Below are 13,081 nucleotides of genomic sequence, written 5' to 3' on the forward strand. Positions count from 1 at the left end.
TCCCACAGCAAGGGAGCTTCCTCCATACCGGCAGCGCAAGAGAGAGAGACCCAGTCTACACGCAAGTACCCAACACAAGCCACTAGGGGTCGCAGTTGTCCCAGTAAAGAGGCCAGGAGTAAGTGGAAAGCCTTAGCTCTCCCACCTGACAGAAGGATATCCAATAGCTCACCACTGCACCTATCAACAAGAAAACGCAAAAAAATTTCATCCAGACAAGACAAACCCAGACAGCTTTGACATCTGCTACATCTTCCCCTGAAAAGGAACATGGGGGGATAGATTTAACCAGTCTTCCTGAAAAAGAATTCAAAACAAAAGTCATAACCATGCTGATGGACTTGCAGAGAAATATGCAAGAACTAAGGAGGGAGAATACAGAAATAAAACAAGCTCTGGAAGGACTTCAAAACAGAATGGACAAGATGCAAGAGACCATTAATGGACTAGAAAACAGACAACAGGAACGCATAGAAGCTGATGCAGAGAGAGACAAAAGGATCTCCAGGAATGAAAGAATTTTAAGAGAACTGAGTGACCAATAGAAATGGAACAATATCCGCATTACAGGGGTACCAGAAGAAGAAGAGAGAGAAAAACAGATAGAAAGTGTCTTTGAAGGAATAATTGCTGAAAACTTCCCCAAACTAGTGGAGAAAACGGTCTCTCAGACCACAGAGGTACACAGAACTCCCATGAAAAGGGATCCAAGGAGGGCAACAACAAGACACATAATAATTAAAATGGCACAGATCAAAGACAAGGACAAAGTATTAAAGGCAGCCAGAGAGAAAAAAAAAAAGGTCACCTACAAAGGAAAACCCATCAGGCTATCATCAGACTTATCAACAGAAACCCTGCAGGCCAGAAGAGAATGGCATGATATGCTTAATGCAATGAAACAGAAGGGCCTCGAAGAAAGATTACTGTATCCAGCAAGATTACATTTAAATATGAAGGAGGGACTAAACAATTCCCAGTCTAACAAAAATTGAGGGAATTTGCCTCCCACAAACCACCTCTACAGAGCATCTTACACGGACTGCTCTAGATGGAAGCACTCCTAAAAAGAGCACAGAACAAAACACCCAACAGATGAAGAAGGGAGGAGGAGGAATAAGAAGGGAGAGAAATAAAGAATCCTCAGACCGTGTTTATAATAGCTCGATAAGTGAGTTAAGTTAGACAGTAAGATAGTAAAGAAGCTAACCTTGAAACTTTGGTAACCAGAAACTTAAAGCCTGCAATGGCAATAAGTACATATGTTTCAATAATCACCCTAAATGTAAGAGGACGGAATGCACCAATCAAAAGACACAGAGTAATAGAATGGATAAAAAAGCAAGACCCATCCACATGCTGCTTAGAAGAGACTCACCTCAAACCCAAAGACATGCACAGACTTAAAGTCAAGGGGTGGAAAAAGATATTTCATGCAAAGAACAGAGAGAAAAAAGCAGGTGTTGCAATACTAGTATCAGACAAAATAGACTTCAAAATAAAGAAAGTAACAAAAGATAAAGAAGGACATTACATAATGATAAAGGGCTCAGTCCAACAAGAGAATATAACCATTATAAATATATAAGCACCCAATACAGGAGCACCAACATATGTGAAACAAATACTAACAGAATTAAAGGAGGAAATAGAATGCAATGCATTCATTTTGGGAGACTTCAACACACCACTCACTCCAAAGGACAGATCCACCAGACAGAAAATAAGTAAGGACACGGAGGCACTGAACAACACACTAGAACAGTTGGACCTAATAGACATCTACAGAACTCTACATCCAAAAGCAACAGGATATACATTCTTCTCAAGTGCACATGGAACATTCTCCAGAATAGACCACATACTAGGCCACAAAAAGAGCCTCAGTAAATTCCAAAAGATTGAAATCCTACCAACTTTTCAGACCACAAAGGCATAAACTAGAAATAAACTGTACAAACAAAGCAAAAAGGCTCACAAACACATGGAGGATTAAAAACACACTCCTAAATAATCAGTGGATCAATGACCAAATCAAACTGGAGATCCAGCAAATTATGAAAACAAACGACAGCAACAACACAAAGCCCCAACTACTGTGGGATACAGCAAAAGCAGTCTTAAGAGGAAAGTATATAGCAATGCAGGCATATTTAAAGAAGGAAGAACAATCACAAATGAATAGTCTAACGTCACAAATATCAAAATTGGAAAAAGAAGAACAAAAGAGGCCCAAGGACAGCAGAAGGAGGGACATAATGAAGATCAGAGAAGAAATAAATAAAATTGTGAAGAATAAAACAATAGCAAAAATCAATGAAACCAAGAGCTGGTTCTTCGAGGAAATAAACAAAATAGATAAGCCTCTAGCCAGACTTATTAAGAGGAAAAGAGAGTCAACACAAATCAACAGAATCAGAAAGGAGAAAGGAAAAATCACGACAGTCCCCACAGAAATACAAAGAATTATTAGAGACTGCTATGAAAACCTATATGCTAACAAGCTGGGAAACCTAGGACAAATGGACAACTTCCTAGAAAAATACAACCTTCCAAGACTGACCCAGAAAGAAACAGAAAATCTAAACAGACCAATTACCAGCAATGAAATTGAAGCAATAATCAAAAAACTACCAAAGAACAAAATCCGCAGGCCAGATGGATTTTTATCAGACATACAGAGAAGCCATAATACCCATTCTCCTTAAAGTTTTCCACAAAATAGAAGAGGGAATACTTCCAAACCCATTCTAAGAAGCCAACATCACCTAATACCAAAACCAGGCAAAGACCCCACCAAAAAAGAAAATTACAGACCAATATCCCTGATGAACGTAGATGCAAAAATACTCAACAAAATATTAGCAAACCGAATTCAAAAATATATCAAAAGGATCATACACCACAACCAAGTGGGATTCATCCCAGGGATGCAAGGATGGTACATTTGAAAATCCATCAACATCATCCACCACATCAACAAAAAGAAAGACAAAAACCACATGATCATCTCCATAGATGCTGAAAACGCATTTGATAAAATTCATCATCCATTCATGATAAAAACTTTCAACAAAATGGGTATAGAGGGCAAGTACCTCAACAAAATAAAGGCCATATATGATAAACCCACAGCCAACATCATACTGAACAGCAAGAAGCTGAAAGCTTTTCCTCTACAATCGGGAACAAGACAGGGATGCCCACTGTCCCCACTGTTATTCAACATAGTACTGGAGGTCCTAGCCAAGGCAATCAGACAAAACAAAGAAATACAAGGAATCCAGATTGGTAAAGAAGAAGTTAAACTGTCACTATTTGCAGATGACGTGATATTGTACATAAAAACCCTAAAGTCTCCACTCCGAATCTACTAGAGCTATCTTTCCTATACACTAACAATAAAGTAATAGAAAGAGAAATCAGGAAGACAATTCCATTCACAGTAGCACCAAAAAGAATAAAATACCTGGGAATAAACCTAACCAAGGAAGTGAAAGACCTATATCCTGAAAACCACAAGACACTCTTAAGAGAAATTAAAGAGGTCACTAACGAATGGAAACTCATCCCATGCTCTTGGCTAGGAAGAATTAATATCGTCAAAATGGCCATCCTGCCCAAAGCAATATACAGATTTGACGGAATCTCTATCAAATTACCAACAGCTTTCTTCAATGAACTGGAACAAATAGTTCAAAAATTCATATGGAAACACCAAAGACCCCGAATAGCTAAAGCAATCCTGAGAAGGAAGAATAAAGTTGGGGGGATCTCACTCCCCAACTTCAAGCTCTACTACAAAGCCACAGTAATCAAGACAATTTGGTACTGGCACAAGAACAGAGCCACAGACCAATGGAACAGAACAGAGACTCCAAACATTAACCCAAATATATATGGTCAACTAATACTCGATAAAGGGGCCATGGACATACAATGGGGAAATGACAGTCTCTTCAAAAGATGGTCCTGGCAAAACTGGACAGCTACATGTAAGAAAATGAAACTGGATCTCTGTCTAACCCCATACACAAAAGTAAATTCGAAATGGATCAAAGACTTGAATGTAAGTCATGAAACCATAAAACTCTCAGAAAAAAACATAGGCAAAAATCTCTTGACATAAACATGAGTGACCTCTTCTTGAACATAGCTCCCCGGGCAAGGGAAACAAACGTAAAAAATGAACAAATAGGACTATATCAAGCTGAAAAGCTTCTGTATAGATAAGGACACTATCAATAGAACAAAAAGGTATCCTATAGTATGGGAGAATATATTCGAAAATGACAGATCCAATAAAGGGTTGACATCCAAAATATATAAAGAGCTCACACACCTCAACAAACAAAAAGCAAATAATCCAATTAAAAAATGGGCAGAGGAGCTGAATAGACAGCTCTCTAAAGTAGAAATTCAGATGGCCAACAGACACATGAAAAGAAGCTCCACATCACTTGTCATCAGAGAAATGCAAATTAAAACCACAATGAGGTATCACCTCACATCAGTAAGGATCACCATCATCGAAAAGACAAACAACAAATGTTGGCGAGGTTGTGGGGAAAGGAGAACCCTCCTACACTGCTGGTGGAAATGTAAATTAGTTCAACCATTGTGGAAAGCAGTATGGATGTTCCTCAAAATACTCAAAATAGACTTACCATTTGACCCAGGAATACCACTCCTAGGAATTTACCCTATGAACACAGCACTCAAGTTTGAAAAAGACAGATGCACGCCTATGTTTATCGCAACACTATTTACAATAGCCAGGAATTGAAAGCAACCTAAGTGTCCATCAGTAGATGAATGGATAAAGAAGATGTGGTACATATACACAAGGGAATATTACTTAGCCATAAGAAGAAAACAAATCCTACCATTTGCAAATACATGGATGGAGCTAGAGGGTATTATGCTCAGTGAAATAAGCCAAGCGGAGAAAGAGAAATACCAAATGATTTCACTCATCTGTGGAGTATAAGAACAAAGGAAAACTGAAGGAACAAAACAGCAGCAGAATCACAGAACCCAAGAATGGACTAACAGGTACCAAAGGGAAAGGGACTGGGGAGGATGGGAGGGAAGGGAGGGATAAGGGCGGGGAAAAGGAAAGGAGGCATTACAATTAGCATGTAGAGTGTGTGGGGGCACGGGGAGGGCTGTGCAACACAGAGCAGACAAGTAGTGATTTTACACACTCTTACTACGGTGATGGACAGTGATTGTGAAGGGGTATGTGGGGGGGACTTGGTGAAGGGGGGAGCCTAGTAAACATAATGTTCTTCATGTAATTGTAGATTAATGATACCAAAATAAAAAATTCAAACTGTACAATAAGGTATGCAAGCTGATAACCTAATCCTCATACCGAACATGAAGTATTAAGTAACCTTAGTAGCGGTACTACTACTCTAAAGCATTCATGAATCTATAACCATAGACATATTCTAGGTGTTTAACAAATACTCATTAAATTTTAGACACAGATACCTCAAAATTAATACCACAGTAGAAACTATTTTAGACCTAATTTAATACAGCAAATGTAATATACCTAAACTAGCATATATATATATACAAATTGCCAAATAACCAAAGTGACAACCTTGATAGATTTATTGCTCCCCTTAAACACTGACATAAAAATGAAAAACTGTACTTTGGTACAGAAATTGAGCTGAAACATTGATCGAAACTTACTACACAGTAATAAAGAGCAATGCTTACCTATTTCAATACATGTTATCCCCAGAGACCATACATCTACTTTGCTATCATATTGTTCTTCATTCCTGCCTAAAATTATTTCTGGGGCCATCCTAAAACATAAAATGTTACTTAAAGTTAAAAAAGAAAAGAAAAGTATACTATTCTTTAAAAACATAATGACTGTCCACATGGAGAATACCTGTGTGAATTCCAGATGATATGTCTGGACATAAGAATTCTTATAATGGGAAATGAATGCATTATGGGTTGTGAGGTGAATATTTACCGTTGCGTACACAGTGTTAGACTTATTCTCACCAGTTGTCATGATCACGTACCAGCGTCCTGGAGGAAAGACTCCCCCGAGCAGGGGTGCGTTCTGCATCAGTTCAAGTTTGCAGATTGTAATATTGTATATCCTTTATGCCAGCGGTTCTCATACATTTTGGTTTCAACATCTTATTACAAAAGTCTAAATTTTTATCACTGGCACTTGTTTTCTTGAAGTAAACAAACTCACTACATTTAGCTGAGAAAATATGTGCCACAATAAGCAACAATGAATAAGCAGTTTGTCAGACTTTTCTGCAAATAGAAGTACTTTTCTGTGATAAAAGTGGCTAGGACCGCCACTCATAACTAAATAAATCATACAATTATTAACTTTGGAGGCATCTTGGCTATAAAATGAAACGCTAATTCGCATCTTCAGCTAGACTAATGTTCTCACTCTTGCTTTACCTTATACTTCCTTTCTACTTGTTAAGCACAGACAAACATTTAGAACAGTTTCTGACTGCCTAATATGATTGTCACCAGGCGTATGTGAGTTCCTGTGTGTAAAAATATGTAAATATGTACATAGTGCTGTGTTCCTAATATACCATATACAAATTTCAATTGCCTATAATAGAGGGCTTCTAATGTGTTAAGATGTTGAAGTAAGCTTGGGGAGTCACCAAGTTCAACAAAGTTAAAAAGGTAGTTTTGTTTTTAATGCACAACTTTCTAGCTCCTTTCTAGTATCTAATATTGATCACTGATTTGTAAAGAGGGTGACCATTAAGAAGCATTATTTGTCCAAAGAACCCTTTTTTTATACAGGGGAAGAGGATTCTATCTAAACTAGGGTTCTACATAAGAAATTTTTGGTCATACAGAACAGTGGTCTTCAAACTTTTTATTTTCTTACTTCCAATGAATTTATTTAAAAAATGTATCCGCTTGTACATTTTTGAGTTGGCATCTAAATTTTATAAACTTAATAGTTGCAAAGGATATAATGCACACATATGTATATGTGCTTTACAGATATTTACAACTTGGAGCTGAGGACCTCGCTCATTCAATTCATTAAAAACACTGCTGTATAATAACCTAATTAGCAAACCCAGTCTGCACGGTCATATGAACCATTCAGATCAGAATTATTTTCTGTCAGGAAATGCCAAACTTCATTTCTCATTGTAAATAACATGTTAATGTGTCCTCACAACGATTGTCCCAGTTGTAAATGAGATAATTTGTGATTCACTAGAAAAGAAGATGGGAGGAAAGATAATTGGGGAAAAGAAAGAGCAAGGAGTAAAAGGAACTGAAGAGAGATGACTGTGAAGGCAGAAGGCCCTTTGCCAAAACTTGGTGTCCTAACTCTTCAATATTTCTGATGCTATATATTCTAGATGTTACGTTTTCTCAGATTGTCCCTCTGGTGATGGTTTGAGGCTTTTAATTCTCAGAACAATGCATCACTCTACTCTTCAGGATGGGTGAGAAGCCTTTCTTTAACAAACTGGGAGTTGGGAGATTTGAAAGGTAGGTGGAAAAGAAGATGCAGTAGACCTAAGACACTTCTCAACATATACAGAGAGAGGACATCTATGGAAGTTGAAGATGTGGAAAATTATACCCTTCAAACTTGCTGACATTAATATGGAATTATTTATGAATAAAATTAGATGATGTCTAGAAGTCGCTTCAGATAACTGGAGGTGGGAGGGAGGGCAAGAAGGTCAAGTACACAGGGAAGCCAGGCCCTGGGGTAGTGCTGTTAGGCTGAGCTGACCGCTGTGTGAGCCTTCGTTATATTTTTGGCTATTTCCCTGTATATTTGAAATTCTCCACAATCAAAAATGAAAACAAAAAGTTCCTAATCAGCTACCAGTCTTCAGGTACTCTTATTCGGAAAATACTGACACACAGTAAGTATAAATCTAAAGAAAATTTCCACTTAGCATTTCTATCTTCTCCCTTCTTAAAAATTTAAATTTTTTCACTCCAACCCCCAATACATGATGTAGACGATAACAGGAAAGAAACGTAGGGGGGACAAATGATACAGTAGGAGATACAAGGGCAGCACTCCAAATCTGTATCTGAAACTACAGTGCTTAGAGTAATATCTAAAGCAGCACTGTATTTCCAAGAGAAACATAAAGCACCTGATAAAAGTACAAACACACACTGCCTATTCCAATTATGAGGATCAATACCAGATAGGACTACGCTTACCAATGCGGTGTTCCCGCAAAAGTCTTGGAATAAGAGGCCATGGAAGCAAATCCAAAGTCAGCAAGTTTCACCTGGCCTCGTGGTGTCAGAAGGATATTTGTTCCTTTGATGTCTCTGCGTTTAAGGAACAAAGAAAATTATTTTTCTCTCCTTTGTAAGATTATACTGAAAATGATAAAGATCATATAAAAATTTATAAAATAGGGAAGGAGAAATGAGAATAATTAAGGCCTTGGATAATCTCTCAATTGGGATAATGAGAATTAAGATCCAAACTAAGAAATGAGATACACAGAATTCCTATAAGTATATAGTAACAATTTTCTAAAAGAGAAGATAAAATAGCAGTAGAAACAGAAGAAAAAAATTAGGTAATTAATAGCACAGACTCGATATTTGAGTGCCTGTTTATTGGTACAAATAATGGTTTTAAAAATTTAGCTGAACATTCTTATATGACTGGAAGATTTCTGAGTAGACCCTTAACAATATAATGGAAAAAAAAAGAACCTGATGCCCCAAATTTGTTTTTTTTAATTACTCATATCATTCCAAATTTTTGCATAGTTCTCCTACCTAAATATGAAATGAAAACTGAAACACATGGGTAAGGTAATATTAATGATCCCAAATTTACTTTTAAGCTCTTTTCCAAATCAGCAATGTACATGTGAACTAAGAAAATTATAATGGGATTGTATTCCCAATGGGCACCATAACATTCAAACAGAAAGAAATTTCTAAGCACTTGTCAATTCATACTATACAGTATTATAATGGGTGTAACATTAAGTCAATCTATTTTCTTCCATTTTTTTTTTTTAAAAATGGAAGGTTCTTTGAAGTTGAGAAGACCTTAGGTTCTGCTTCCAACTCTTTCATTCTCTTATTTACTATGCATGTGGATTTCTCTTGGACCTTACTATCCTCATCTAAAAAACTGATAACCCATTAATTTGCAACGACTCTACTATACAAGTTTACTATGTATTGTCTGGTTCACATAGATAATTTTAAAAATGCTACCTTCCTTCTAAAAACAGACAAAACCAATACCAATGCTAAAAATGTAGTTTATGATGGTTTAATCTTTAAACTACTATCCATTATCAGGGATTATCAAGGATTATCTCAAAAGCATAGAGTGTTAAGTAGCTTCTACTTGTCTATGTCATGGAATCAATGGAACAAATCTGGCATTATGAGTCACCAGGAGGACAAAAGATCTAGGTTAGTTCTAGTCTAATCTATCTTGCTTCATCAGCTTTGAGAAGTGAGTCACAAATTGGGGCAGTTTCTTCATCTGTAAAATGAAACAAGTAAGAATACATAATCCCTATCGTCTTTTCCACTTCACAAATTAAACTTTTCTATAATTAAATTTCTATCACAAATCTATAAAGTGCACATACTTCAGAAGGCCCAGCAGCATGTGTAGAAAAAGATAAAAATTATTCTCAACAAAGAGATCAAATAAATTAGTATATTCATTTTAAGACATGGATAAGCTAAAAAAATATGAGTTTATAGAACTCCAGAATACTTTTACTTAGCTAAAACCAACAAAGCTTTCAGGATTAATAAATTCTAGGTCTGATAAATTTGCTTATTAACATATGGTAATTTTTAAAGTACTTACCTATGGATCATGCCATGAGAATGGAAGTAGGCTAATCCCTGAAGAGCACCGTGTATAATTGCTGCTATTTCCATTTCTTGTAATGGCATTATGGGAACTTAAAATAAGATTTTATTTGAAAATAATTATTCTATAGAACATTTTTATTTAAAATACATATATGCATATCTAATATATGGGCAAATTTCAAAAAACTAACATTTAGCAAGAAGGAATTTTTTGCTTTCCAAGATAAACAAAGCAATTGAACCTAATAAGTGTGCAGTTGTGCCTAGTTATTATAGTTCACAGCCAATTTTCCTCTAAGTTAACATTTAACAATTATTTCATGATTATAAAAACAATGAAAGAGAAGCTTTCCCTTTTTATATTCCTACATATCTTCATTCTGAACAGAAGGAACAAATCAAGTTTAATGATAAAGAAGGCAGAAAAATGCCTGTTAAATCATAATGAAAGAAAACTCATCTGTTATGCTAAAACGTAGTATTTAATGAGGACAGTGCATACCACACTGAGACTCTAGAAAAGACAAAGGTTTTTACTCTTCCTGGAAAGTTTTAACATTATTAAAAAAATCTCTTAGTGAATGAATTCTCATTTTATTATACTAATACTTTTCTTTTCTTAATAAATAAAGGAAACTTACATTCCAGCAAATCTGAAACAGATTGTGAACAATATTCCATTACAAGCTACAGGGGAAAAAATGATAAAAACATTAAAATACACTATTAAAATAAAAAGATTCATATGAGATAAAATAAATTCACCAAGGAGATTGAGAAGATAGTTGAAGTGAAACAAACTCTACTTATCAATTACCTTTAAATATAAGTATACATATTGAAACTTGTTAAATGCATACATGAAGTTAAGCCAATGCTACATTAATCTTTTATAATGCCGACATATAACTGCTTGTAGAAGATGTGTGTTTCATATAATTACTAACTAAAGCTATAAAGGAATATACATATTCCATTAATATTAACCTATAGTAGCAATACTGGTATTGTTAGGAAGCAGAAAATCGTCCTCTGGTACTATATATATATACAAAGTTTAGGTTACAGTTTAAATCTTTCCTATAAAGCAAACAAAGAGCACCTCTTATGTGCCAGGTATTTTATATATATTAACTAATTTAATCCTCATAACCACCTCTGGAAGTAGACCCTATTGTCATCCTTGTTTTACAGATGGAGAAACTGGAAAGACAGAGAGGCAGTCTACCCTCTCTGCCACTGTTTTTTCTTTTACCACAGCCTCAAATTTAGGAGTACCATCACCATCAAATTAAACCAAACATTACAAATCTAAATAAATCTAAGTTCTGTATACTAAAATGATAATCAGCTGTAGCTTATTAAAAATAAAACGTCATTCCTGTTTAAAGAAAACTTAGCCTTTCTCCAAAAAGACATCATTACTATGCGTAAACCGTTGTAAGATTACTACCTTACCTTAGTTTCAACAATAGGGCAAAATTAATTTCCATTTTCTGCAATAAAATGCCCCAATTTTCTACCTTTAGTATTATTCAGCCAAAGAATCACAATCAGCTCAGATTTCACCAGGATTCACCACCAATATTCCAACCAAGATCCTTGTGGTTAAATAGCTTACAATACATTTATGTCAAAAATAAATGCTGATTTTCATCCTTTGATAGGATTGTTCTCAGCAAATGTTTGATAAAGCATTTGAAGAATGATACTGCTAACAAAAATCAGAACATTTTCCCGTGCACGTGACGGTCAGCTGAATCTCTGGAGTCAACCGGCAAAGGTTCTGTTATCTCTTACTGCCTAAGAGTCTCAGGAAAAGCTGCTCCTCTTTTCTCAGTATGAGCTCACATTTCAAGGTGTTTGTGCGTGGCTTTACACAACTATTTTGAGACATTTTTGAATTAATTATAAACTAAACCTACTAAAATTACAGCCAGGGGAGAGCAGATACCTACCCATGCTCTGTGCTCACGTAAATAGCAGCCTTTGTATTCTACAATGTTGGGATGTTTTAATGTTCGTAGGCACCTGACTTCCTTAATAATACGCTGCCAACTCTGTGGGGAGAAAAAAAAGAATAAAGGAAAGAATTAGGAACAGTTGCCTTTCCTTAGAAAACTATAGAAGTACAAAAGTAATTATTAGATTAAAAAGTTAACAAGAACATACAACTTTGCTTTATTTGTAATATTTAAATGTCAAACTAATATATTTTAAAGAAATTACATTCATATAATTTACAACTCAATAACATAAAATTCATTCCAGGTAGGACACATTTTTATTTTCATAAAATTTATTATCAATGAGTCTTATAAAAATTTTACAACCACACACCAAGCCTGTTGAAAACTATATACTATATTTAGTGGTTTTTCTTCAAAAGTTCAACCGCCCCCTTCTTTTTTGCAGCTTTATTGTTGTATGATTTACATACCTTAAAGTTCAGCTGTTGTGTTTTTTGGCTTATATTGTCTACCAAATTTTAAGTTTTTTGTGCTGTTTAAACTCAAATCAAGTAATTACCTAACTTCCTAAATGCACATATTCTAAAATGCTAGTGAACACTGAGGTTATAACAGAGGGAAGTTCACAGAAAAACCAAGCAGCACGGAAACATTTTCCTACAGGATTTCCCGAAGAGCCTTCCCATTGACGCCTACTAGTAAACAACAGATAAACCTTCAGCAATAAAAGCTACTCTATGACAACTTCAGAAACTTAGGCCATATCCTAAATATAGTTACTTGTCAGAGCAATCAGGGAACTGAAAATACCAGAGGCTTAGTAGATGTGGGATGGGAACTTGGAATCTGTTTTTTGTTCTTGTTTCAGTTTTTCCAAGCTTTACCGCTGACTTGTACCATATTTCTAAAGGTAGGGGAACTAGAATACAGAACTTTAAAAAATGTTTTGCACTAGAATTTAAGATCCTGTATCTCCTATGTTAAGCCCTCAAGAAAATAGAGCAAGATATTCACAGTGTAAAATGTGTAAGCTGTAAGATGCTAACTTCAGAAAGTGTTTTATGGGCTTTACATTTCAAATTTGAGTGCTCTGGGAGGCAAACTCTCAAAACAAAACCAAGCTAAAACCTGTATTCTTCAATGTAAAAAAACTTCCAGGAAGGATACAATATTAGATGAGAGAAGATGATGCTCTAGGTGAAACTTTTTGTTCTGGGCATGACTAATTAAACAGA

The 13,081-nt window shown here is 35.5% G+C and overlaps 1 protein-coding gene across 1 annotated transcript in view; it reads right to left on the minus strand.

The window, feature by feature from the left end:
- Positions 1-13,081, minus strand: part of LOC130682814 (serine/threonine-protein kinase TAO1-like) — a 187,297-nt gene that overhangs the window by 93,203 nt on the left and 81,013 nt on the right. Inside the window, exons 6-10 of the mRNA XM_057497752.1 lie at positions 11,835-11,936; positions 10,518-10,563; positions 9,869-9,965; positions 8,230-8,343; positions 5,737-5,828 (exon numbers count right to left, since the gene is read on the minus strand). Of these exons, the coding sequence (XP_057353735.1) occupies positions 5,737-5,828; positions 8,230-8,343; positions 9,869-9,965; positions 10,518-10,563; positions 11,835-11,936 (451 nt within the window). The remainder of the gene's footprint in view (positions 1-5,736; positions 5,829-8,229; positions 8,344-9,868; positions 9,966-10,517; positions 10,564-11,834; positions 11,937-13,081) is intronic.

Source organism: Manis pentadactyla, chromosome 3 (genome assembly GCF_030020395.1).
Source record: "Manis pentadactyla isolate mManPen7 chromosome 3, mManPen7.hap1, whole genome shotgun sequence".
NCBI classification, from domain to species: domain Eukaryota; kingdom Metazoa; phylum Chordata; class Mammalia; order Pholidota; family Manidae; genus Manis; species Manis pentadactyla.